We start from the raw sequence: 27,458 nt of genomic DNA, 5'->3' as shown, positions 1-27,458 counted from the left end.
TCATGGAACCTCCTTTGGGAACTGCCATCTCTGCATTACAAGGGATAATAAGATTTGGATTTTTTTGATTTTTAAATATCTGAAACTTCATAGGGAACACTTTTCCTCTGAGGGTGGAAAATGGGTGCCCAACAGCTTTTCTTTCTCTTGTAATTACTGGCTTTGTACAACTTGGAACTAGACTAAATAACACCTAGACAACTAAAACATGAACTCCTTTATCAGCTGCATGAAGAGAAAGAGAATTCTTTAGCAGAAGCTCAGCCTTTTGTTCTATTAAATTTTGTTTTTAATTCAAGGACAGATGCTGAAATCAGAGATGTGGATCAGGATGCCATGGAGGTTGGGATATTTAATATTCCAGCCCAGTTGGTTTAGGGTGGAAGCTGTGGCTTTGGAAGGTCTTGTTGAGTTTTTTGTTGTGCTCCTACCTGTACCCTGGTTTTGGGCATTGCTTCTGGTTTTGGGGATGTCATTGCTTCTGGTTTTGGGGATGGAAGAAGTAGAGTAGGATTATATCAATAATGGAGTGAAAAGAGGGGGAAACACCAAAAATACAGGACTGAAGGGTCTGCTACCAACCTAGAGCTGGCCAGGAGGGTGGGTAAAGTGTCCTCCCTCAGGATGGGATGCTCTGGCAGCCCAGGGTTTGCACAGAAGGATCTTGGGGGCAGACCTGATTCCATAAAGAACAATTGAAAGAAGTTTATAACTTATAACTCTACTTGCTCCTCATGTCAGCTGCAGGGCCACTGCTGCTTTCTCCCAATATTCCCAGGTTCCTGAAAGTCCATTTTCCCTCAGTCCCTGTGGACACTGGACTCCAGAGTTCTGTTCCTGCTCGTTCTTTCTGGGATGCTCTGCTCCATGGGGCTGAGGGTGGGAAATGGAGATGTTCCCTGAGCCTTCTGCAGGATTTTTCCATCTTTCCCACCCCTATGCAGTCACCCCAGAGCAGACTCAGGAATTTTCCTGTTCATTTGCACTCTGAAGGTGAGAGCAGACTTTGCTTTATGCTTTTATCACATGTTGCAAATGCCTTTGAGATGTTTCTTTCTTTGTTATCTCAAAATTCTGTGCTCTATTGATTTTTGGCTTTTCTCTAAGGGGCTAAAAATTTCAGCAGTAACCCTGAAACCAACTGAAATAATTGATTATCTGTTTTTACCTCCTCTTCAGTTATTTACCTCGTGCCCTTCGATGGAGAAAGGCTGTCCTATTTCTCGATGATTTACTGTAAAGCAGATCTTTGCTGAGCTTTAATATCAATTTATATAACCTTGATCCAGGGGTTATTTTTTGAGAGCCACGGGTTTATCTAATATGTCATGGAAGACGTTGTTCTAGAAATATTTTTTTATAGCTTATTCTTATGGAACAGATGGGTAATGTGAAAAGAATCATATTTTCTATAAGCTCAGATTGCAATTGAAAATACTTAAATTACCCCCAAGAGTAGGTAGATGCCTAATGAAGTTTATAACAAATTTAGGTATCTTAAAATACATATTATCCTGAATAGATACTTTTGTATACAGGGGTTTTTTTCTTGTGTGGATATTAGTGGTATCAACATTTTTATCTGTGTTTTGTCTTTGCCTTTGTGGCAAGAAATATATTGGTCATTAATATTTAAACCTGGGGGTGTCAGTCAGAACGCCACGTGTGTTTTTGTTCCAGAATGAGCTTTCTGAGATAAATTTACTGTGCTTTCCACACTCCTTTGTGCCATTTGTTTTCTCCAAGAATGTCACTGTATAGGTGGGGTATCTCTGGGCAAAGTCTCTTTCTAATTAAGCAGAAAAATGTGAGATGCTGCCCCCAGGTTTCAGGATAATTTACTTTACTAGGAAATCTTCGGCTCCTTCTTTCTCTTAGGGCACATTCCAGGATATAAAAATGATTCATGTGTGTTGGAAGTACAGCTTTGGGAAGTTTGTCAAGTTATCTTGAATAGCCCAAGAGTGGGGTGAAATCGCCCTTTTCATTAGTTTAACAAATACGAGTATTTTATCTGCTTTTGTGTAAGGCATTCATCATTCCAAAGACCATCAGAGACAAATTGTGGTTTGAAAGAGTGGAAGTGAGACCCCAACCCCTCAGTCCTGCTCTGCATTCCGGTGTTGGGGATGCAGAAGGGAACTGGAATCCAGAAGCAGATCGGCGAGCGCAATAACAAATTAGCGCAGGAGATTTAATCAGAGCCACATCATGGGGAAAGATGTCTAGGGAGAGCAAAGCCTGAGCTCAGAGATCTTGGCACAGGCCTGGTGCAGTGGAACTCTGTGATGGGGGGGAGAGGGAGGCTCTGAAAGTGAAGAACAGCATATAAATTAAGCCAAATAAATTAAGTAATTCAAGCATTAATCTAGCCAACCCTCCGAGTTCATTCAGAGAGGCAAAACATCTATCATTGCTTCTCTGGAGATTGTAGCATTGTTGAGAATTCAGTTTAGCCAGGACATTTAGACCAACCCTTGCATTCAAAAAAAATCCTTAATTTTCTCATTGTCTGAAACTGATTGTATCTTTTTGCCTTTCAGTAAGTTTCACTTAGTTGCAATTACTTTGGCTTCAAAATCTTGAAATCGAATGAATTAATGAAAATGGAAAATCAGAACTCTTTCCTAATTAAGAACTGAGCTTTTCAAGGAATATGAAAGGATTTAATTTAGAGAGAGATGTTTGGAGAGCATGAAATGTGGCTTGAAGGAGATACATGTGCATTCAATAGAACTCACTGAGCCCAGCCAGATTTGTATTGACGGGAAACAAAAAGCATCTAAAATCCTCTTTCAGTGACAGGAAAATTTATGGGATTTCTTGAAGCTCTCCAAGTTGACTTCCAGTTCAGGGAAATGGGTGGCCACCTCTGTTTGTGTCTCAGTGGACACAATTCCTACTGAATTCCTCATTATTTCTCTCAGTGGCAGTTTGCTGAACCTTTGGAATGGGATTTTGGGGTTGATTTTCCATGGCTTTGTAACCCTTCCAAAGATGGGGGGAAACCTCTGTCCTGGCACTGCTGCAGGTGACACTGAGGGGTGAAAGGAGTGGCTCAGGTAAAGACTCTGACAGTTCAGAATGGATTTTATCTTGCATTATCCCTGAAATCCCATTCCGTTCTGCTGCTCCCCCAGCAGACACACACACACAACCCCTGTGTGACACCTGGGGATCACCTGATTCTGCCCTCCCCAGGCAGAGGAACAGAACAGATGGCACCTGGAGGCCAGGCCATTTCTTATCTTTGTAAATTTTGTTTTAATTAATACCATAATTCTCCTCCCCCACAGTGCACAGCACATCCTGGGCTCCCCACAAGTGATGGCTGCAATAATTCCGTGTGTGGAAGGGGTGGTGTTTCCAAGGAGGGTCAGGCTGGCTGCTTAGCTCCAGCTCTGTTCTGGAGCAGTGGATGTGTGGGTGGGAAAATGCAGAGCTTTTATCTGGGAATACCCTCAGGAAGCATGGTGGGACTAAGGGAGTAAGGTGCAGATAATATAATTACACTGGGTAACGAGCTGATGAAGCCTTTGCCATGGTCCATGCTTGACCTTGGCTTTTTAAGCACATGGGGAAAATGTGATGTTGTAATCAAACTTCTGGTAAAAGGAGGTCACAGCTCCCAGTGTCCTGACAAAGAGGAGGAATTTTACATTTCCAGACGGGAGTAACCAGAGGGGATCGACTACATTTGCACTGCACTGTCCTCAAAGGAGTCCACGTCCATTTCAAACTGGCAAATATCAACAGCTGCTCACTCCCATTCCAATTACCCAAATTGCAAAGGGCGTCTGCAGCGAGCTCTGCTCCATAACTAAGGCAGCCCAGCCCCAGTGAATTGCTTCCTGCCTGCCAGCACTATTAACTGGTGTTTTGTGACAATTTTCTCCAGCCCAGGCATGTTTGTTTTCTTTGCACAGCCTTGCACCAAGCATTGTTTAAGCAGCACATAATGGATTCCAACCAAGAGGTGCTTTCTGCTCCCATCTGTTTGATAGCACAGGAGCAGTTGTGATTCATACATGCAGTGTAAATACTGGGTAATGACTGTGCCTTTCCTTTTAGCCAATTCCAGGTTCTTTAATTCTTGGGCCAGCTCCTGGGCTGCTTTTGAGGCAGGGGAAAAATGTCTGAACCCAGGCTTGAAATTTTCAGGTGTTAAATATCTCTCTTAACAGAGTGACCCATCCTGGTACAGAGGTGACAGTAAGAGCTGCCACGAGCAGGAGCTGCCCTGAGCTTCTTAAGTCTCTAAGGCTGTGAAGTGTCCAGCTGCCTTTTCTGAATATAAGGCCATCCAGACACTCCCCCAGAAGCTTTTGGGGCAACATCCCTGGAATGTCCAAGGCCAGGTTGGACATTGGGGCTTGGAGCAGCCTGGGACAGTGAAGGTGTCCCCCTCTGATGGTAGGGGTGGCACTGGATGAGCTTTAAGTTCCTCTTCCACCCAACCCAAGCTGTGATTTTGTGAATAAGTAAAAGAAATATAGGGGCTGATTCATTGTTTAGCCCATTTTTTAACTAGACTCTTCAATGAGTTGTTTCGCTATTCCCCCCACCCTGTATTTTTTATCTCCAGATCTTTCAGAAACTCAAATGTCTATTGGTGCAATAAATCAAGCTCCTGGGCACCCCCTCAGGGTGTCAGAGGACAGGCAGGGCTCTGGCCAGTTTAGGAATGGGATGGGATAGCAAACACACCCTTCCTTCAGGCTGGGATTCAACAGCTCTGCTGCTCTTGACCTGCTTCCAAGCTGAGATCCTGCAGCTGGTCCTGCTGGGCTGGATGGGAGGTGCTGCACTCCATGGAGTCTCTTCAGTACCTGGATGAGCCAATCTGGGGATCTTGGATAGCTTTGTGGAAGTGACCCTTGACAGAGATGTTGTGTTTGGGATACGCTGCAGTAAATGAGGGCTGGCTAAAAGCACACGTATTTTATTATTATTTTTATTGCTTGTTCTTACTACAAAATCAAGTTCACACTTCAGTGCAGTCATTTCCATTCAGTCAAAACCATATGCTCTTGCATTTTCCTTTCTTCCCTTTTTTTGTGGCCTGTGAATCCAAGGAATGCCCTCTCCCAGATGCAGAGCAGGCTCCTCACAGGTCAGCAGGCACTCAGGGAAGGGCAGTGAATCCCCACCAAAGGCTGCCCTGGGCTGCTTTGCACCCAGCCTGCTGCAGAGGTTCAGGAAAGGCTCCCCTGCCTCCCCTGGCTGCTTTGTGTCCAGCTGCCATCCCTCTCCCAGCCCACATCCTGAGCTGGAGGATCCCAGAGCTCACTCCCCATCAGCTCTTTCAAAGTGTTGGCAGCACCCGTTCCCCTTTTCATAACTCTCCCATGTTTGTTCTCCCAGAGCTTATTTTTGAAAATATTTCAAAGGTTGTTTTTTTTTTTTTTTTTGCAAGATTTGCACTGAAAAGGGAATACTGATTTTGACCTGGTTTTAACTGACATAGTTCAGAAGATAATTGGAGAGCTGCTGTAAAAACCAAGGCTGCCCTATTTGCACTGCTTAGATTCAATTAAAAAAAAAAAAAGAATTTATTTTACTTAGTTTTTTAAAGTATAAAGCTGAAAGTTTTCTGCTAATCCCTTTTTAGCTGGTTAAGTGCACCTTAATGTATTTTAGTGTAACCTCAGTGGTTGACAATGAAAATATGGTGTAAAGGCTGAATTCAGGTTTTATGCCTGACTTTTTATTGATACTGAATAAATTCACAACATAACTCAGCCTGACAAGGTGCAGATTTCTTTCAAACATCAAACCAGTTATTTTGGATCTGCTCCTAAAATATTTGCTGCTTGGTGTTATGACATTTTGAACATGTTTTAGCCTGGTTATCCTTTGATTTTTAGAAAAATGTAAATCAGGACTAGCTCACAGAAAGGATGTAGCTAAGTTGTAAGCATGTTTTCCCTTTCCAGGAGCAGTCATTAGCTTCAGAAAGCAGGAAATGGGGAGCTGGAGCTGTGTAATTTTATTGATTTTGGTCTGGCACAACGAACTTCTGGGTTTCCTCTTTCTTGAGCGTTGTTTTCTTGGATTTTCAACTCTGGATAGGGATCCTGGGGCACCAGGAGCTGGGAATTTAAACACAGATATGGAGATTCACAGGGCCTTCAGCAGCTGCTGCCAAACGACCTGATGGGCAGAGGCAGCACACAGAAATATTGAGATTTTTCATTTTAATTGAAAGTGCTTTTGATTATGAAGAGAAGTTTCCCAAATTAGGGTCATTCCCAAGAGTTCCTAGTTTATCTGCATCCCATGAGCTCCATGGTGGGGTTTTCTGCCAGCTGGTGGAAGGTTTTCCTGCTCATTGCAGGGGGATTGGACTGGATCATCTTTAGAGGTTTCTTCCAACTGAAACCATTCCATGATTCCTGTAAGGAAGCCAGGGATGGAGCAGAAAAGTTGATTTAGGACCTCATCTGCTGTGGGTTCTACCACATTGTGTGGGGCAGAAAGTTTAAAATATATATATAAATTTTATTTATTTATTTATTTATTTATATATGTAAATCTTCCATTGATTTCTAATATGGCAGTGTGGGGAGCAGGAAAAGGAGAGGCTGGAAAAGCCTGACTATCTCCAAGCTGCAGTTGCAATTTGCTATAGGAGTTAAGAAAAAGAGGACAAAAAAAAAAAAAAAATTAAAAAACCCCAATTTAGCTGTTGTGTCCTCCAGATAGAGGAATTTTGCATCTCTCTGTACACCCAGTGAGAAAGCAAAAATCTGATCATTCTGCTTTCAAATAATCTCTTTAAAATAAACTTGGGGACAAACTTGCAAGTTCTTTGGTTTCCTACATTATTGGACTGGCTCAGCCAATTTGTTAAAGGCTTGAGAGTCTTTGCTAAGCCATTAAAGAAAATAAAAAAATCAACTGCAAAAGACTCTGTTCTCTGAGTTGGTGCTTATTATAAGCAGCCACAGGGATGCATCATTCTCATCTGAGAGCAGGCAAAGCACAGCTGAATTTGCTGCCCTCAGGAACCTGCAAAACCATAAGAATTAAATGTTTATGCTTTTCATGTCCTGCCCATGAAATATTGCTTAGTCTTGGAGGTGTTTGTAGAAAACATTGCACTTTGTGCTCACTTCTAAACTGAAGCCAAAAGAAAACCAGGAAATATTTATGGATTTAAAAGCATTGCATACAATTTACAGCATTTGTTGCAGGTTGTAATTATCTTAAATGTATGGATTTTGTAGACAGCTTGCATTTGTTGGATTGAGTTCCAGTTTCCATGGTAAGATTCCCTGAGTGACTTCATTGCTGATAGATTTCCCAGCTTCTCCCTTTTTGTGTCTTATAGATAGTAGAGGAATAATATCAGCCCAAAGATCTGATACTGTAAATACACCTTTTAGCACTAATGCAGAACGTCAGTGTGTGATAAATGAGGGAAATAAAAGGTATTTTCATACAGATAGCAAAAAATGGCATGGAATTTTTCCCTGCTGGAAATAATGGACTCTTTCCCCAGTTATGCAGTTTCTAATTCCTGGTATTAACTCTTCTGATTCAAGAAAAAACCAGTTTGTGTGTGTGGAATGTGACTACCTGATAAATCTCAAAGGTTGAGAGCCATGTTTAGGAGATAACAAGCTCACCACGTTTATTTTTTGTGCTGGAATTTCTGGTTATAAGAGCATAGAGGAGAAAGTACATGGGATCATGGAGTCACAGGAAGGTTTGGGTTGAAAGGGACATTAAAGGATAAATGAAGACCTTAAAGGTCATCCAGTGCCACCCCCTGCCATGGCAGGGACACCTTCCACTGTCCCAGGCTGCTCCAAGCCCTGTCCAGCCTGGCCTTGGGCACTGCCAGGGATCCAGGGGCAGCCCCAGCTGCTCTGGGCAGCTGTGCCAGGGCCTCAGCGCCTTCCCAGGGAACATTTTTCTCCCCAAGATCCCATCCATCCCTGCCCTCTGGCAGTGGGAGCCATTCCCTGTGTCCTGTCCTGTCATTGTCACCACTAGAAATGAAGGGATGGGAACTATTTTCAGGCTAGGAATGATTTGTTGCTCAGGCAAACATCAGTCTCAGAGGCCCTGAGATTTCAGAGGAGCAGGCATTCAGCCATAGCTCAAGAGCAGTCACAAGTTCTTTGTTACAAGGCAGTCTAGAACTTTCTAACCCGATGGACAGCTGCCACAGGGTTTGTTTTGCTTTTCTGACCTATCACCTTTACTCACTCTGGATACTTTTGTCCAATGGGTTTCTGTCTCACAGGCACAGATCTGCTTCTGTTATAATTCTAAACTCTCAGTTTATTCCATACAGCCCCACCCTACATTAGAAACCCTTCACCATCTATCAGTGCAGTTTCTCACTTCAGGCATATTCTTACAACTACAGAAATACGAGTTTATGGTTTTTCTGCTTAATATCTGTGTATTGTATTTTTGCATCAATCCAAGCTTCTCCCAAGGCTGCAGATCAAACCCTTCAGTGTCTGTGGGAGTTTCTGTTTTTCTGATTCCCACAGTGTCCCTCCATCCCTTGTCCCCAGTCCCTCTCCAGCTCTCCTGGAGCACCTTTAGGCTCTGGAAAGGGCTCTGAGCTCTCCCTGGAGCCTTCTCCAGGTGAGCACCCCCAGCTCTCCCAGCCTGGCTCCAGAGGGGCTCCATCTCCCCCATCACCTTTGTGCTGGTGATGAGGACCTTCTCCAGCAGCTCCATGTCCATGTCCTGCCCCAGAGCTGGACTCCCTGCTCCAGGTGGGCTCTGTCCAAAGTGGGCCTTGCTCAGGCAGCAAACATCTGTGGCTTTAGCATGGTTTAAAACTGTGGATGAAAAAGTGCTCCCAGTTGACCCCTTGCAGAATCCTTTGTCCATCCAGTCCCTGGCTCTGGTTAGACTCGATGGAGTTTCTCTGTCCCCAAGTGAAGGCCAGGCAGGTAATTATGAAATGTGACCCCTGTGAGGGGAGGGATTTCATTTAGCTCCCTGTGGAATGTCAGGAGCCACGCTGCATACAGCTAATTACGAGCCATAATTCTCCTCTTAATTATCATTTTTTCCTTTCTGTCTTACCAATTTTTGCCCATTTCAGCACTGCATGAGCCAGGGTCACCTTGGGCCCAGGCAGAGCTGGGCCTGTTGCAGGCCCAGGGTTCCTTGGGGATGTTTAGGGGAGGAACACAAGGTGGGACAGGAGAGAGCTGCAGAACATTGAGAGAGGAACAAGAGTAGGCAGAGTTGAAGGGCAAAGGCAGTAAAAAGGCCTTTGTGCCCAGGGGCATCAGCATGGAAACCACCAGGTCTCTGGGAGAAAGGGCGGCCATGCCCACCAGGCCTCTGTGACCCGCGGTGACATCGTGCTGTGAGGCCATTGAGACCTGGGTGCATGTCATGGCTTTAGCAAAGTCAATACCAGCTCTGGAGGGCCTGGAAACCACTTCACTGGATTAAACAAACCTGCCTATTTCAGTCTGGCCCTGTCAGGATATAATTTAAAACTTGGAAACCAGAGAAGCAAAATGACCCCTTTTGGTTCTATTTCTTGTGCTGATCTCTATCCTCAAACAGTGGATTTAGACACTGGATACAGCTGAAAATGCATTTCTGTTTCCAAATGAATTAATGCTGCTGCTTTGAGTTCATTTTCACTCTTTTCCTTATCTGTAGATATTTCCCTTTATTTCTATTATATAATTGCTAGAATGTATTTAAAGTCGTGTGTGCTGATCTAACTCATGCATCTCAATCCAATAAAATCCTTTATTTTTATAAAGAGGGAGATGCAAAGACATATATGTTAGGACTCTCCATTCCATCAGTTTTCTGCTTTTCAAATGTAATAAGAAATTACTTGGAGTCATCTCTCCCAGTCCCAGGAGGGAAAAGCTCACAGCCCTGCAGTGGGATCACAGCCCAAAAGGAAAGGGGGATCCAGCAATAATTAAGATTTTGCTCAGTGACAAATCCTTTGCATTCAGATTTCACAATGGGCATCCCACCAAGGTGAACAAATCTTCTCCAAATGTATCTTCTCCACAAGCATTTCAGGAATACAAATGGGTTCTTTTGTGGCTAGATATCATTATTATTAGACAGTATTCCAAACACCACCCCCACGTTCACAGGGGAAGCCCTTAATCCCTCAACTGTCCTTCCTTTTCTCTTTCTCAGTGAGGATCAATGTGATTTAAAAAGGGGGAAAAAAAAATAAAACTTATGAAACATGTACTAGTTAAAGTAGTTTTACTGCAGAACTTTTCTGACTCAGAAGTAGAGTCCTTCTGTCCCTTCATCTTCTAGTTAATCAAGTGCTGATTTATTATTTTTTTAAATCTGCTTTATCAGTGAGAATTCTTGCTTGACCTTGACTTAATGTTTCACTAATTTCCTTCAGAATACTGAGTTTTTCTAACATCAATTGAGACCAAAGCCCCTCAGCTCCAAGCAAGGGAGAAGCAAATGAGGGGGTGAAATGTTTTTCCTGAATTTTTTTTATACAATTTGATGCAGATTTTGGATGCAAATCTTTTAAATAAGAGGGGAAAGTTATGAGATTCCTACTTCAATCATCCTGAAGTTTGGCCTCTTAGGATATCAGAGAAAAGCTTGTGTGCACTGATGAAATCTTCTCTTATGCCACAAAAGAAACTATCAAAAAGGAAAAGAGCAAACTGCAGTTTTAGAAGAGAAGGAGAAAACCTGAGTCTGTGGAGAAAAGAAACTAGAACCCTAAAAAATTCTTCATTATGGTTTAAATAATGCCACTCTCATCAGGTCCACTTGGCTTCCAAGTCAATAATTTTAAAGGGATCAATGTGGGAATAAGTTGTGGCACCAGCACAGAAATTATGTTTGTGATTCTTAAGGAAGACTTAGAAGAAGTGGCTCTCAAACATTCTGAGTAGGAGGCTCTGTACCCCCACAAGGTGCTTTTTTGATTATTCTCTATGGAAAATAAAAAGCTATGCTGTAATATCTGTATTTATAGTCACTTCCATTTTGAAAATATTGATTGTAAGGGGAGGGTATGACAGTGTTCTATGGGATTTTAAATGAACTTCTAGGGGGTTGGGGCAAAAATGTGCAAAAACTTTAGAAAAGACTGCACAGCCCCTGCAAGAAAAAACAAACAGAAAAAAAAAGCCCCAACGAAAGAAAATCTGATTTCACAGGAGTATGGATTAAAAAAAGAGGAGGAAAAACCAAAACACAAACCTCAAATGCCTTTTCTGAAAGAGTCTCATTTTTTCTTTACCATTAGAAATTTATAATTTCAAGTGTTTCTGTTTGCAGTCACCCTAACACCTGTGCAGTGGGTAATTTTTGCTGTATTTGTGCTTATGAATTCCAGTCAGACTAAGAAAAAATATAGTCTCATCTCCTTGCAGATGGAAAAGAAGGAAATGAGCCATTTGTTTGAAAGAAAAATTGATGGTGAAGCAAGATTCTGAACCTGGGTCTTGTGCACAGCAATGCAGCATCCATAACTGGGGCCATTATTGTGCTCCATGAGAAGAAGTTTCAGCTTTAGGAATTCTCTGAGAGATGATTTTGTCTTGTAACAGCCTGTTCTATTCTGCAGCTGCTTTTTTAACTTTGCAACTTTACCAACATCCATTGACTGTCAAATAAGTACCACTGTGAGCTCATGAATAAACATAGTTGTCATTTCCATATTAAGAGGGCCTTCAGCTGAAAAGAATCCATTTGTGCCACTGCAATATCTTAATTATTTTCTGTGTTATATTGTAATTAATTGTGGTTTGCTCTCTCAAAACTCCATATTCTGTAGATCTCACAGGTTTTGGAAGCAATGTACTAGTATTGAAGTCATAATCAACACTGCTTCTAAATATTCATGCCAATAAATGACTCCCATGTGTTTGCTGAGTGCCAAGGATAGTCTGAAGCATTTATTTAGCAGTCTGGTGGGATCTGGTTTCTGCAGAGTTCACAGAGATGCAGAATTTCAATGCTGTTGCTGAGAAAGCACGTTTGGATTCTCACGAGCAGGACACTTTGGATAGAGCAATGGTGTCTCACTCCCAGCCTGGGCTCAATAAAGTCTCAGAGCACTGGGGAGTTCTCAGCTATTTCTCATTTGAACAATTTTGTTTAGTCTATGACAGCTCCCAATAATTTTGCTTTTTAACAAACATCTCTAATTTTTCAAGCAATTTGAAAATCACTGCATGCCAAGGACAAGGATGCTCTGTCACAGAGGCTCCACTGGAGCTCTGCTGCAGCAATCACAAATTCAGACACATTTCTCAATAAATCAATTAAACACTAGAATCCTAAAGTGATTCTAGTTGCAATTGGCTGACACAAATCTCCAGAAAAGCATCTTGAGTGTATGGGGGAACAGCTGACTTATGGAGCTACTGTTGGAATTTCAAACAAGGAAATGCTGTCGTGCAATCCAGTGAGTTTGTTTAATGAAATGTAAGTTCAGTGTAAACAGTTTTAAAATATATTTGAGCTGAGTCTTTTGGATCAAGAGTAGCCAGCATATTGCAAACTGTGCTTTCTCCTTGGGAGTGCAGTTTCCAGAGCCTGTGAAGGTGCATTGCCCCTTCCTGCAAGTCTTTAGGCTCCACTGCTCCAGCTCCCCTCTCACAGCTCACCCAAAATGATTGGGTTTACCTTTGGATGCTTGGGATGAAAAAGAACTGGGGTTTTATAACCAGGGGAAAGGCAGTATGAAGATTGCATGCAGTCCTGATGGTGCTTGAAAATGCAATCCAGATGTCCTGATCCATGCTGGAGTGCAACTGGGATTTCTGTGGGCTCTGTTGCTGGTGTTTTGTTTAGAAAGTTCTCTTAAATACTTGTATATTCATAAATACTTTGTTGTTGTCACAGAGATACTTGGTAATACTGTTGACCCTATTTTTATTGATATTTCACATTTTTTGCACTTGACAATCCTTATGTGTCCCTTTCAACGCAGGATGTTCTATGCCCTTAATTCTGCAACACCACTTCTTCTTTCTTTTAAGATGAAACTTAATTATGCCTTATGAAAAGCTTGAAATACATCTTAAAAATTTGAAGTACATCTTGGATATTGGGAAGGAATTGCTCTCTGTGAGGGTGCTGAGGATCAGTGGAAGGTGTCCCTGCCCATGAGAACTAAATGGTTCTTAAAACCCCTTCCAAGCTAAAACTTCCTTTGATTCCATGATGTGTCCATTTCCCTGGCAGAGCAGGGTGCAGGATGATGGGCTCTGGGTTTGGACTCAGCCAACTCTGTTTTCCTTTTTCAGAACCATCCAGCACTGCTGCAGTTTGTAATTCAAGCTGAAAATAAACATCTGGTCATCGATCTGGAGAGGAATGAGTAAGTACCCTGCTGCATGGTCACTTTGTACTCTTGGAGGAGGGTTATAATTTTAAAATTGATGGTTTAAAATTAACCTGGGGCCAGTTTTGCTACTGGTCCCTTATAAAGAGTCCCCTAACAAGAGAGTTTTGTTCCAGTTTGGATTATGGGTATTTGTGCATTGCTGATAGAGCAAGAATCTCTATGGTTGTGTGCATTTATGTGGGGATGAAAATGGACATGTTGCCTCTCAAGGTTTCCTGTGTATTTCTTTTGGATTTGTCCTCCTTTCCTGTGGTAAGGCCTTTTATTTATAGTAATCTGGAATATCCTACAGTCTCTGGAATTTTTTGAGGAGGACTGATCCCTCCTAATGCTGTCTGCACCCATGATCTGCTCCATGCAGTGTCCGTCAGGGGTGAAGAGTCGAGACTTGGGGATTAACCCCTGCTGGAATGTTAAATGGAGCTCTCTGGGTTTGCTGGCAAGGGGCTGATGGTGGGATGGTTGTGCTGTTCCTGCAGCCCAGGACCAACACTGGGCTTGAGCCAGTGTTTGTGTGCACCTTGTTCCACGTGCTCTTGGCAAATCCTGCTCATGTCTGTGAGATTTCAGAGGGGGATCAGGGACTGCTGTAGATGTGATCCCATGGGCAGAGTTGTTAAAAACCAAAACCATACAAGAATGAAATCACTGCTCTGGAAGTCCATGACAAATGGAAAAAGTCATCAAAGTCTTTGTCTACCCTGCAAGTAGACAAGTTCTGTTTTCCCCTAAGAGAATCTCAAGGATATATGGTGGGAATCCAGATCAGGACAACTGCGTGCTGTTTGTCAAGGGCAAGCCAAAGATCACTCTCAACCCAGGGAAAACCTTTTATAACAGTTCCCAAGGATCTGTGAGTTCTGTAGGTTCCCCTGCTGGGGAATCAAAGCCACAAAGGTATTTTTTTCAGTTTAATAGAGAGAGCGTGGACGTGAGCGATGCAGTTGGATGTGTTAGGAGGAAGGAATGTGCTTGTGAAAGCAAATGTCCAGGGGAGGCTGGGGATGAACAACATCAATGGAAAACCATGGGGCACCTCTTTAGTCCTCTGGAGTAAAACAGTGCAAGATGCTTTTCATTCCCAGTCATTTGGATGAACCCCAACGTTACCCAGCTGTGATGAATTCCAGTTCACTTTATTATTCGACATCAAGCCCAAATCTTGAGTTCCTTTATTTTATTTTTAATGCCCCTTAGCTGTTGGAAACCTGTCCTTGAAGGCTGTGTAGATCCCCCATGCACAGGTTGCTGTGTTCCAGTAACTACAGGAGAATTTAATTCCTTTAGTAAACAGGGATTTCACTTTATATTCTCTTAATCTTTGTCGAAGGGTGTGCCTTCCTGCAGGAATGGGAAGTATGCAGCAATTGAGGAAACTATTTACATTCCATGTCAGCGATTAAAAGAACATAAAAACATAAAAAAACCCATAAAACTGCTAATACAGGCTTTGCTGAACATACCAAACTCTCTTGTACCTGTAATAAAGTCAGATTTAGGAGATTGTAAGATGCAATCTCCACCTCTTTTAGAAGCAGGACAGGAAAATGCAATAAATTACCTCACACAGGCGTCTGTGTGACTGCATGGATTTGGAGATGTTGAGAACTGCTCCTGAAGAAATACATTTATCAATGATTATTTTTCATCTGGGGTAAACTGGGATTGTTTTTTAGTTTGGTGGGGTGTCCAGCTGAAGGTTTGCATTCTGGAAGAGCCGTCTGTGGTGTTGACAACATGAGGTTCCTCACCCCAGCAGGAGCTTGGAGGCAGTGTTGTGGAATGGAACAATCAGCCTTGCCTGGTTTGGCATTTGTCACACACGAGGCAGTTCACAGATCCCAAACCGCAGGAAAAAATTGGTCAGGGTCTTGCAAAATCATTTTGCTCTTTTCTTCACAATTTCTGACTTTGATTTTCCTAAGAGATTATGGTCTGGGTGTTGCAAGTCCACGCAGAAGTTTTCTCAGCGTGTGCATGTGTAGGTCAATTTTTGTTTCTATAAATCACACCAGGCACTGGTCTGCAGGACTGGGCTGTGCTTCCCAGGGAAAACAGTGCCAAGCTCTTTGGGCTTGTCTGTGGAAGTTGTGGTTGTGTTTCTTCTGCATTTAGTGCTGGTGTTGGGCTTGCTGTCCCTGGCACAGGAGGTGATGGGGCAGGAGCGTCCTGCTGCTTCCAGGGACTCTGCAGGGGTATGGAGTGGGAAATAATGCCCAGGAGAGAAATGAGAGCCTGCATTTCTGCAGAGCAAACATCTGATGGCAGCAGGCCAGGCTGGACCTGTGGGTTCTGGACTCCAGGGGCGGGAAAAGCTCATCAAAAACCTGGGAAAGGGAGCAGCGTTCCCGTCCCTGTGTCTTGGGAATCTCCAAGGATGCAGATGAGCCCCTGCTCCCTCTTTCTGATATTGGTGTGGAACATGGAGCTCAAATGCAAGCACTGAGCCATTACTCACATGCTGCAGGTAGGAGTGGAGAGGGAAACACAAACACCTTGTCTGGAGTAAAAAATGGCAGCACAGGAAGCTCTGAGACTCGTGCTGTTACCTTTCTGTGGTTTCATGTAAAGCATTGGAGAATGGTGGGGGTGGAGGTGCATGGGACCCCTAAATTACATAATTTCTGCATTGGGTCATGCAAAAAAAACCTGGATGTGATTTTCCATGATGAGGAGGAACAGCTGCTTTGAGTAGTCCTGACATTAAACTCCATTTATTGAAAACCTTAGAGATTTTCCAAACCTCGAGTTATGTTTCAAAACACGACTCAGATACATTAGACAACCCCAAGTGGGGAGCAACGTGTGAAACCATCTGTTATCTGTGGAAATACTGAATGTCAGTTTGGTGTTTTCTGATATTTAGACCCATCAAAATGTGTTCCTATGTACTGGGCAAGATGTTCTGAGTGACTTCTGGAAGAGTTACTGGTACCTGACTTGGCAGCCTAGGGTTTGAAATCCGGATGGCTTGCAGCTGTTGAGATTACTTCTGTGGATATTCATTAAATACTTTGGTGATTAATTTCCAGGCACTGCCCATTTGTAATTGCAACCCCAAAATTATTTGTGCTGGATTCAATTTGTCACAGGCAGCAAACCTGCGAGTGAGCTGACGTTGCAAGTACATTCCTTACCATGATTTAGCTGCAAAAGATGATTGCACTCTTGAGAACCTTCAGCTCTGTAGTACCTTAAATGTTTTAGAAACACTTGTCATATGGAGAGATTTCCAGAATCAGCAAAGCATCCATCAGCTGCAAAATAAACCACTTTTTGGAGCAGCTGGCCGGGCTGGGGTGTATTACAAGTGTAATACTGATGCTCTGCTGGTGTGCAGGGGACAGTAATGTATGCACTCAGAAATCCCTTGGAAGTTGATTGCAGCATGTGGGTCTTAGAGGGAAGCAGTTCATGGCTGTGTCAGTGAAACAGAGCCCCTGTAAGATTAAATCTGAGCTGGAGAGTGGAACAGTCTGTGGCTACTGGCTGTTTGTCTGTGACTGGAAACGTTTTGCACTCTTTCAGGGCTAGGGCAGTACACAGCAAAGCTCTTCAGTGTTCTTTTAACTTTAAACATGTGAGTGACCCAGGTGAAGTCAGCGGAATTACTGATTTTCAAAGTTAATTTCATGCTTACATGATCTGCTGACAAAGGTCATAATTATGAATGTCAGAGCAATGTAACTGTGAACAGATGCTGGGGAACTCTCCCAGTGCTGACTCCTGTGTGTACCTGAGGCTGGGGATGTCACAGAAGGATAAAAAGCTGAGATAGGTTGAGGGCATACGAGGGGGAGTATGGAGGGAGGATGGCTTTGTCCCCGAGGGCATCAAGAACATCCCAGGTGTGTCGTGGACAGTTTCCTTCTGCCAGGATTTCATTGTCCAGCTTTGCAGAGGGAGCAGTGAGGGTGACACCTGTGTGGTTCTGGCTGGTGGGCCACTGGCAGTGTCCATTGGAACATGGCAATGGAAAGAAAAAGCTGGAATGTTTCATCGGAGCTGGGTTCACTCTTCATTTCCCCATCCTTTTATGCTCCTTTTTGTCAGGTTTATAGCCCAGCCTTAACAAAGCAATATAAAAAAGGCAATATATGAGGTTACATGGCTGCCTTTTATTCCCTCTGTAAAAATTCTTCCATTTTATCAGGAGACAAAATCCAACTCTGGCCACGGTATAAGCCTCCCTCTTATCCTATAAATCCCTTAGGATCCCAGAGGTCTCCAGAGGTTTAGGTCATTTTCCACATCTTCATGGAGACTCAGTGCCCAGGATGGGTTGGGATGTAATGGCCCAGTGGTGGAGGTCACTCTGAAAGCTTTTCCCCAGGACTGAGGAGGCTCCAGCAGAATTCCCTGGGCTGGAAATCAGGCAGTAGCCATCTTCATGCACAGTGCTGCTATGGCCAGCTCCAGAGAGGCTGCAGAGTTCAGCAATGTTTTGTTTTCTCTTTTTGGTTAAAAGAAAAGAAGTCGTTGTCTCCACTTTTGTGCCCGACCTCCCTGAATGAGAGCACTGATTGGTGTGCAAGTGACATTGGAGCTGGGTTAATTTAGCAGGGAAACAACCCATTCCCAGTGCCAAAGGAAATAGCTGACAGGATTTGGTAATGAACTGACATGCTTCTATAGAATCAATGGCTGGAAATGCAGAGAGAGAAACACATCTAAACGAACCAACCCCAAAAGAGCTGGGACCTGTCAGAATGTACTTGCTATTATAATTCTGTGCTGTGTCTTAGCCAAAAAACTGTGACCTCAGCCTGGTTTATCTGCAAGTGCTGGAGCTGGCAGCTGTACTGCAGCATTTCAGCCTCAGCTGACAGTTGGGATTTCACTAGAACTGAAGTAAAAAGTTTCACTTTCCTGGAAGGAGCAGTTTTTTCCCCTTCTGCAATGGCACCGTGGCAGTCAGGTGGTCTAAACCACACCAAAATATGGCAATTCAGCTACCAGAGCTACAGTAAATTGGGATCAGTCTGTGGCTCTAAGGTACAGCTATTTCCCACAGGTTTATGGTTTAAAAATGCAATATTTAGCATGGGCATGAGAAACAAAGGTTGGTTCTATGTTTTTTAGCAATGGCAGTCGTGGTTTTGTGGTCAGGGCTACTTCTGGCTGTGTGATTTTGGAGTGAAAGTGTCCAGTCCCATCAGGAGAGAAACTGCTGCTTTCTTGGTCTGTTTTTTATCTTATCATCTTAGAAATCTTGGGTTGAAAGGGACCTTAGAGATCACCTAGTTCAACCCCTACAAAAATGAGGAGTTCCCCATAAGGAGTTCCACTCACTCCTTGCATGATTACCCCAAAAAAAGGAACAGTGAAAGAAGATATTTATATGCTGATATAACATGAGGATAAAAAGACTCAGAAATACAAATTCTGAGACATTTTTGTGGCTGTCATAAAGTCTGTCAAGGTCAATCTTCTCTTCCAGTGCCTACAAAACAGCAGGAAAATGGGGCTGTGCCAAATCCCCTGGAGAGAAGAGAGGGCTGTGTCCTACTCACATCCCAAACCCTGGTTTTGGGGGCACACTTGGAGGCAGGGGAGTCAGTGCTGCCCTGTCCCCACCCTACATCCTGGGCATGAGGGAAGGACTGAGGGATCAAACCCTTTTCTCTGGGAAAAATGGGATGTGGGAAGTTTCACACACAGTTGTGTGTGTTCTGCAGAGCTACAGACCTTGTTCACACAGCAAACAAGATCAGTCTGGTGGGTGGGACAGGTGCTGGTTTCTCTTCACAAGTGTTTTCCTGAGTTTCTAGAGTGTCATCAGCTGGCAGCTTTGAGCCAAGTGAACACAATGGTTTTTATTTTTTCACTCTGTGAGAGCAGTCCTGAGCTATCCCTTCCAATTAAAGATAGAACAATAATAGGCAATTGTTAATAAATTGAATATAGAATCAGCCTGCTGATTCCACTCTCTGAATACATTGCAGCAGTAGACTCCAATGTTTTCTGAGCTGTGTTTTAACCTCCCTTTGGAGTGCAGAATGTGAGGTTTTCAGCACTTCCCTTCGCTGTGGCTCAGCAGAGAGGTGGGGAGGAGAGCTGGCTGTGGGGAAGGAGCAGGAATGTTGTTCCCTCCCTCAGCCCCAGCACCGTGACAGCGAGCACGGGCAGCGTGCAATCCTCCAGGAGAGAGAATTCATAACAGGGGGGGAGACAGGAGATAAAAACCTTCTGGAAAGCTCATGATCTCCTGCTGATAGTGCAGCCCACGTGGCCAGGAGCGCTGGTGTCCCAGCTCCCTGTGCAGGCTGGCAGGGAGAGGATGGGAGCAGCCAGCTGGAGCCAGCCTTGGCTCACAAACCTCCCGAGGGCTCCTCACATGGCTTTTCTATCTGCTCCTTAGGCAGCTTTCAGAATCCTTCTGCTTGTTGAGTTGATGTTTTTTGGTTTTTTTTTAAATTTGTTCCTGACAAGAGTGAGCAGTGAGAGATAAATGCTGAGCTCTGCTCTGCAGCCCCAGTGCCCCGGCAGGTCCGAGGTGTTTGAGCTCCTTCTCACAACACCTGCACAGAGACCAGGCCAGACCCAGAAGGGCTCTCCTGACTTCTAAAGCACTTGTGGATATTGTTTTCTCACTTCAGAACCACAGGAAGGGCTTAAATAAGTTGTAAAAGCACAGTTTAGGGTGGGCAGGCCCTGGATCCCTGGCAGTGCCCAAGGCCAGGCTGGACACTGGGGCTTGGAGCAGCCTGGGACAGGGGAAGGTGTCCCTGCCATGGCTGGGGGAGGAATGAGGTGATCCTTAAGATTCCCTTCCAACCCAAACCGTTCCATGATTTTATGATTCATAGAATTTTCCCTCCCCTGAGTTTGCCCCGTGGGATTTTAGCTGGAGGTTGGATGTAGCAGAAGGGAGATAATAGGAGCAGGAGGAGGAAGACCTGGCAATGTGTGTCCATGTCAGAACAAACTGGGAAGAGATATCACAACAGAAAAAAAATTTCAAAAAGCAAGATGCAAGATTTAAGATTCTTTTTATCATGTCTTTCATTCTAATACTTGAGATTCATGTCCTCAAGTTTTTTTCTGCTTTGCCACAAGTTTTTTAAAAAGACCAACAAACCAACCAAAAGCAAACCCCTGATAGTATTGTCACAGTCATGCTTAAATCCTAAGGTTTGGAAGCTTTGCCATGCTGTGGTCATGGAGTTTAGATAAAAGCCTTCCCCTCACATCTCCCCCACATGATTTGTGTTTTGAAGTCCTGGGATATGGTTCTTCTAAGGCTACATCCCTTAGAAGAACAAATTTGTATCACAAACTGAGTGTAGGGATTTTTTCAAGGGGCTAAGGAGACACAGGTCATGCTGTTCTCATAGGATTTCATACCTCAGTTTCCTTTAAAGATCTCAGCCAGGAACTGAGTGCAGGAGCTCCCACCTGAATGTTCATCTAGCCTGTCTTTTATATTTTTTTCTTTCTTCCTTCTTTCATTTTTTCTTCTCTATCCCTACTTCCAAGCTCCCTTATGAGGGATTTCCAGGTGTGTATGAATTTCCATAGGCACAGTAGGGCAGCCTTCAGCATTTCAAGCATTTCTTTCCTGCCAGGGCTGCAGGGAAGGTGGCCAAAGTGCACAGACCCCCTCTAAAAACCTCGGGGTCCTCCTCTGCCACAAAATCCATGGAAAGAGGAGGGAAAGCAGAGGAAGGGAGTGAATGTGTGTCCACAGCAGAGTGTGATTCCTGGATGTTTCTCTGGGCAGGATCTGATTCAACATCCCTGATGTAAGAGCTCCTTTTCCATTTCTCGAGCGCGGCGTGCGTGACTCAGGCTGCAGGCATGTCTGCAGAGCTGCTGCTGCTACAGCTGCCTCTCTGCACCTACCTCTGCCTCTTCAGACAATAAAAAGGGCAAGGAAAAGATAGAATAAAGAAAAAATAGGGAAGAAAGAGAGAAAAAGGCAGGTGATAGGTTTTTGAGGATGAGATTTTTCTGTGTATGGGGCTGAATTCAGAGGAGAAGCAGACACTTTGCTGGACGCTGAATTTGAGACTCTTTCCAGAAAATGTCAGTTCCTTTCCAAGTGACAGAGCAGTTTCTCAGGGCTCCAAGGATGGCAGAAGGTGCTGCTGGAGGAATCCAAACCCATCCCTGCCTGCAGAGTGTGCGGGTCCAGGAGGGGCTCGTGCCCTGTCCCAGCCAACCCACCTCCCACAGCCCACAGGGGAGCAGGGATCCCTTCATTTATTTGTCTCATTTCCTCCCAGCAGAGCCTCAGGGATGAATTTGTTCACATTCTGAGAGCCTCGAGGATGAATTTGTTCACATTTTGAAGATGAAAAGCAGCGAAGTGTTGCGATATCAGCCAAGAGGGCTGATGCAAAAAGCAGAGTCTATATGAAGAGTGGAGAGGAAATACATATATGGAAACACAAGCTTGGCAAGAGGGTGCTTTTTTCCCCCCTTCTTTGATGTCTGGCCTCAGTAATCCAGACAGATTCCTTCAAGAAATGGGTCCAATTTATTCCTCTGCTTTTATCTTTCTACCTGCTCCTCATTCATTTGAAGTAGCTGTGAAAAGTGCCTGGCTGTGTGTGGAAGGGTGCCTTTTGCAGGAATAAGGGAATTTGAGAACACTGGAATGATCCCACAGAATGGGACTGTTCCTGGCAATTTCTGCTGCCCTGTCCTCCCAGGAGGGGAGCAGAACTTGGCTGTTCCTCTGCCCCACTTATTTGCAGTCTCTTGGTGTTGCTCAGTCCAGGAAAAGCTCAGTGTCCCCTTCCCATCTGAAGTTCTTCCTTTCCCTAAGGGAAACAAGAGTTATGTTCAGTTTCAGCCCCAGTCAGGGCTCAGTTTCAATGCAGTCTTTCTCATGTTACATATTTTATCTGCCCAGCATATTCTGTTACAGATTATGCATTAAAAGGTCATGTTTTATTACAGTTTTTTCCCTGTAAAAAGAAAGAATAAGATCTATCTCCTGTGCTCTGATAATAAAACACGTAAACTTTTGGCTTCAGAAAAGCTGCATGTGGCATTTAGGAATAAAAAAGCAAGCTCCATCACCAAATTAATCAGGAATACTTACATACAGCCCACTCTGACTTCAGGGGAATGGCTTCCCATTCGCATCAGAAATGAATTTGATACATTTGAATGTTAGTTTTACTCTGGATACCAGATAAAGGAAAAAAAAATACACAACTGGATAGGAATTAGGAAATGGAAGTAGAAATATTTTTTCCACTTAGCATGAAAACCATGGAAATGACAGTTTTCCTTACATTACACACAGCCCCTCAAATGCAGCTTAGAACCTGTCAGCTGTGCCTCGTGCTGACATGGTTTGCAGACAGCTTCTGCCTTTTCTCCTCAGCACTGGGCCTTGCTTGCCCTTTGTACCCTCCATCCCTCCCCTCTCCCCCTCCCAAGCCATTGGTGTACCAAACTCCACATCCCACCCCCCAAACCCATTTATTCCTGCTCTAATTGAACACCAAGGCAGTAAATGCCTTATCAGCTTTGAAACAGCGGGCTGGATAATTCCAAGCAGATGTCTCCCTCTCCTCAATCACAACATCAGCTATGTCTTGGTCACTCTTGATTAGCTGATTCTTACATAATGAGGAGCTGCAGTTAATGGCCACTTCTCTGTGGGCTGAACTTGCTGAAAGGAGCAGCTTTGCCCCTGGAGAACAAGAGGCTGATGAGGCAGTGAAATCAAGCTCAATGGAATGAGGCTGCATTATGAGTCATTAGGAGGGATGACGCTCTGGGAACAGATGAAATATCCCTGATGGAGACCAGTTGTAAAAGCACAACTCAGTGCTTAATAAATGTGTTGGGGTGACTCAGAAATCCAGGGGCCACATTTGTCTCTGGGCAGTGTTTCCTGTGCTGGATGTGTCTGGCCTTTGAAAGGGACACCCTTGCACTCACTGCATGAAAGATGACTCTGCCATCAATATGAAAATAAGAGTGATCAGACCCCTTGAATTTGGCTGAAAAATGGGCAAATCTCCCATAAAGTGCCTGTTAGGTGTAGTATAATTTCACTAAATTTAAAACTCATCTAGTTGACGACTGGATTGTTGGAAGCTACAATGGTTCCACAAGTTCAACAGACCAGTTAACAAGTTCCACAGACCCCTTTAATAGTTTTAGTTGGACAAATAAAAATCTAAGCTAGGAAAAAGCAGGGATTCTTGCTAGACAAGGAATGAAAAATTGAATTTTTCATCCATTACCCCTACGTAAACAGCAAAAAAAACCCCCCAAATACAAATAAATAATATCACATTATTAGCTGGGTGATCATGTTGAGGTAGAAGTGATTGCAACATAAACTCTTCTAAAACAGAAATATTTGGGGAGGAGAGGAGGGGATGTGCTAGAAAGATTTAATTGTTTTATTAGAGAACTGGGTAGTTATTAGTATCTTCTGAAAACAAAGCAGTCAGGAGCAAGTAGTTCCTGTTTTCACTTGCTTCTGGGTTGGATTAGTACAGGTTTTGTTCACAGAGGAGCTGGCATCATCATTAAAATCTTCCTCACTTTGTTTTGTGGATGCAAATTGTGGCAAATTAATATCTTTTCAAAGGATTCTGTGGATAATGTGGATAATGGATAAATGCAGGGCGTGCATTTGACTTCCTTTGAGCTCAGAGGCCTGGTGATTTGATATAGAGACCTTTATAAAAGGAAAACAAAGCCACTTCTTGTCTTGATATTTTTACTTGGTAGCACCTGTTTGATCTTGTTAAATAGCAAGTGCTGTTATTTTCCAAAGAAGAATATGGATTTTTATACTAATTTAGAGGAGTGTCCATCAAAACTATAGCAGGTCCTTGGGAAGAGTTGTGGGTGCCTCAGTGTAAAGATGGGTTTATGTTGATGAATTTGCCCAACCTGTCCTGCAAGAAGCCAATTCCCTGAGCTTAGCAATTCCTGGAAGAAAAATACTCAGCATTGTCTGGCAGCATCAGAGGAACTGCTTTATTTTGGATTTTCTTAGATGTGAATTCATCTGTTTCATTCCCACACCCCCTAAAAATTTAATTCAGATCAATGGTGCAATCCTTCTTGCTGCAGCACAGCTGGCATTGTTATGCACCAAAACCTCTGAATTATGGGGGAGACAACACTTGCACCTTCTTTTCTTCCAGAGCTGGTGCCACCAGCCCAGTGCCCCAGGGACAGCATCAGGGTCCCCCCAGAGAGCCCCAAGGTGTTGGGGGCCAGCACTGAGTCACCAGCAGCAAAAAAGAGCCAGCAGCAAATATATATTTTTTTTATAAGTAATGAATTCACTTAGTAGGAGAAGGCAGGGTAGAGAATGAATTGTTTAACAGATTAATGTGAATGTCTTTTATATTTTATAAACCTCTTAATTCCCTGGTGTGCTGAGCCAGGTTTTGTTTATGTACATGGAAACACGAAATCTTTTCCAGTCCCTGTGCAAATAACACAGAATTGGACTTCATTACGTTGGCTAATTTAACAAGTCCTGGGAGGCTTTTTGTTACTGGGGGATCGAGGAGGAGCCACGAGCCCAGAAGTGCTGCAGCAGCACAATCTCTTGGAATGAAATAATCTGCCTTTCCTTTCAGAGATCTCCAGGAAGCCTTTGCCTGGGAGGCCTGAGCTCAGAGATTTGGGGCAAAAACCCAACTTTCCTCTGGGCTACCTGGGCAGGCAGGAGCCTTGGGGGCAACCTCCAGCCCAGCTCCTGCTGCAGCACATTCCTAATGAATAAGTAATTTGTTACTTATAAAAAAATACATATTTGCTGCTGGTGACTCAGTGCTGGCCCCCAACACCTTGGGGCTCTCTGGGGGGACCCTGATGCTGTCCCTGGGGCACTGGGCTGGTGGCACCATCACTGGAAGAAAAAGAAGGTGCAAGTGTTGTCTCTCCCCATTATTCAGAGGTTTTGGTGCATAACATATATTGGTTCCTCAACAGAGAGTTGGAAGCATCTAGTTTTAGTGAGGCTCTGAGCTTTAATGAAGGATTTGGAGATCTTTTCTTTGTAATGAAAAGCATTAAAATTCTAAGACTGGGAATTTATTTCTCTCTCATAACTAGTGGATAATCGTGGTGCTGAGAAGCAGGGCATTTAAAACTGCTGATATGATTGCTGCTGTGCCAGTTAAACAGAACTAATGCAAGCATTGCATAAATATTTTAATAGCTTTTTACTGTATTTCTTTGGAAAATGTTTAAAGAGCCACCTAATGTCAGGCAGAGCTACTTCCTGAGTAAACCCTTGTTAATTCTCTTTTAATGGCTTTATTAACATTGTGTAATTGAATATTGATACATTTAGCAGCCCTTTAAGCATCCTGTTTTATTGAGGTGTTGCACTCACATATTGATAAGTAGCACAACGTTAGAGCACTGATTAATGGCATCTTTGCTTAGTTCTCCTTGAACTGGTTCAACATGAAAGATGAAGCATAGGTACAGGAGAGCTGTCATTTTTATCATCTTGATGTATTTTATATGCATAGTTTGTACCACTTAATTGGGCTTCATTTTGATTCCCAGTCTGCCCAGTTAGTACAAGTATGATCACACTGCCAGAGATAGAGGAGTCTAAATATTTTACTCTGTGAAATGTTCTGTCTTTTATCTCCTCTCTCATGAATAATTTACTTGTTGGTACAGCTTCAGAAGTGAATCCTGTTCTGCAAAAACATATATATTTTACTGGGAGAAGCCAGGATTACAGTGATATTAGCTTTCTCCTTGGAAACTCTCCTCACAATATCAGAAATCTGCAGAGGAGGATGCCTTGTCTTGTGTTCCTGGTCTTAATTGCAGTGGTTTTTCTGCTTTCCTTCCATCAAAGCTCTGGCATTACCATTCATATTTAATCATGGCATGGCTGCTTTTCTCATCTCCAGTGTTCCCCTTTGCTTCTTTATGCATATTTTTTACACAGTTCAAGCAGGGTGAAAATTTATCCAAGAGCAGAGGGAGCATGAAAGATCATGTAGTGTCTGCAAACCACATCTCCAGGGCTTTTGCCAGTGCTGGAATTTGCATATGAGCTGAGGTGAATTTTCTAGGTCTGCCTGTGTTTATTCTGAACCATTGTTAAGACAATTAGGAAGGAAAAAAATCCCTCTTTTGTTGGCTTCCAAAGAATCCTCTTCTTAGAGGTTGTGGCGTGGTGTGGTCGGGCTCTGCTGCCAGGGAACAGGGACAGGACAAGAAGAGATGGCCTCAGGCTGGGCCAGGGCAGGTTCAGGTTGGACATCAGGGGGAATTTCCTCCTGGAAAGGGTGATTTGACATTGGAAGGGGCTGCCCAGAGAGGTGTCCAAGGGACACCTGGATGTGATGGCAGAGAAAAGCTGAGATAAGACACACACATTGGAATCATCTATGGAAAACCTTCCTTGGCCAGCAAGGTTGCACAGGAACTGCTGCAAATGAGAGCAGTGATTGTGGTGAGCTCTGGAAGTCAGGAGATCACTTAAGCACCCAGCTGGATGCTGAAACCTGCTCTGGTTTTCACTCCTGGAGGGATTCTGAGATCAGGATTTAGCAGGGAGGGATTATTGGAATGCAGAGATAAGGAAAAATAAAGATAATATCTCACCCTGAGCAAAAGATGGATGTCAGGGATGTGGCTGACAGTATTGATAGGGCTAACCCAGCATTCCTTGAACCCTGGCAGTTGCACACCAGGTATGAGGTTGAGTGCCCAGCTGGGATTAGAAGAGGAGGTTGGGAAACTGTCTTTCCCTTCAGGAAATGAAGCCAGGAAAGAAGCATAAAGAAACTGATGTGATATGATCATTCCTGGCTAAAAATGGGTTGGATCATGGGGATATATTGCTCATTTAAGATCATTTTAATTGGCAAAGCTGTGTTAATGCCAGTGATGAGCAATTCCTGTGTCCTCTCTATATCAGTTTTTTTTTTCTGTTCTCTAAATAAAAAGATTTAGAAGAAGAGTAAGCAGGGAGGAAGACAACAGGTGGAAATGGGAGAGACCAAACTAATCACAGGACAGATCATTTGCTTACAAAACTTATGGTAAAGGGAAAACCACTGGAAAATCCATCATAAAAGAGAATGGAACAAAGCCACTGGTGTGCTTCATTCCTGACAGAATTCCCTAAAGGGAG

At 43.5% G+C, this 27,458-nt stretch overlaps 1 protein-coding gene across 1 annotated transcript in view; it reads left to right on the top strand.

The window, feature by feature from the left end:
- The window catches only part of ADAM12 (ADAM metallopeptidase domain 12), a 180,851-nt gene that overhangs the window by 35,281 nt on the left and 118,112 nt on the right, over nt 1–27,458 (top strand). The window contains exon 3 of the mRNA XM_059852207.1: nt 13,254–13,327. Coding sequence (XP_059708190.1) covers nt 13,254–13,327 — 74 coding nt within the window. The remainder of the gene's footprint in view (nt 1–13,253; nt 13,328–27,458) is intronic.

This window comes from Haemorhous mexicanus, chromosome 7 (assembly GCF_027477595.1).
Source record: "Haemorhous mexicanus isolate bHaeMex1 chromosome 7, bHaeMex1.pri, whole genome shotgun sequence".
NCBI classification, from domain to species: domain Eukaryota; kingdom Metazoa; phylum Chordata; class Aves; order Passeriformes; family Fringillidae; genus Haemorhous; species Haemorhous mexicanus.
Note: the sequence above shows the minus strand (reverse complement) of the source record. Positions and strands in the feature narration are given on the sequence as shown.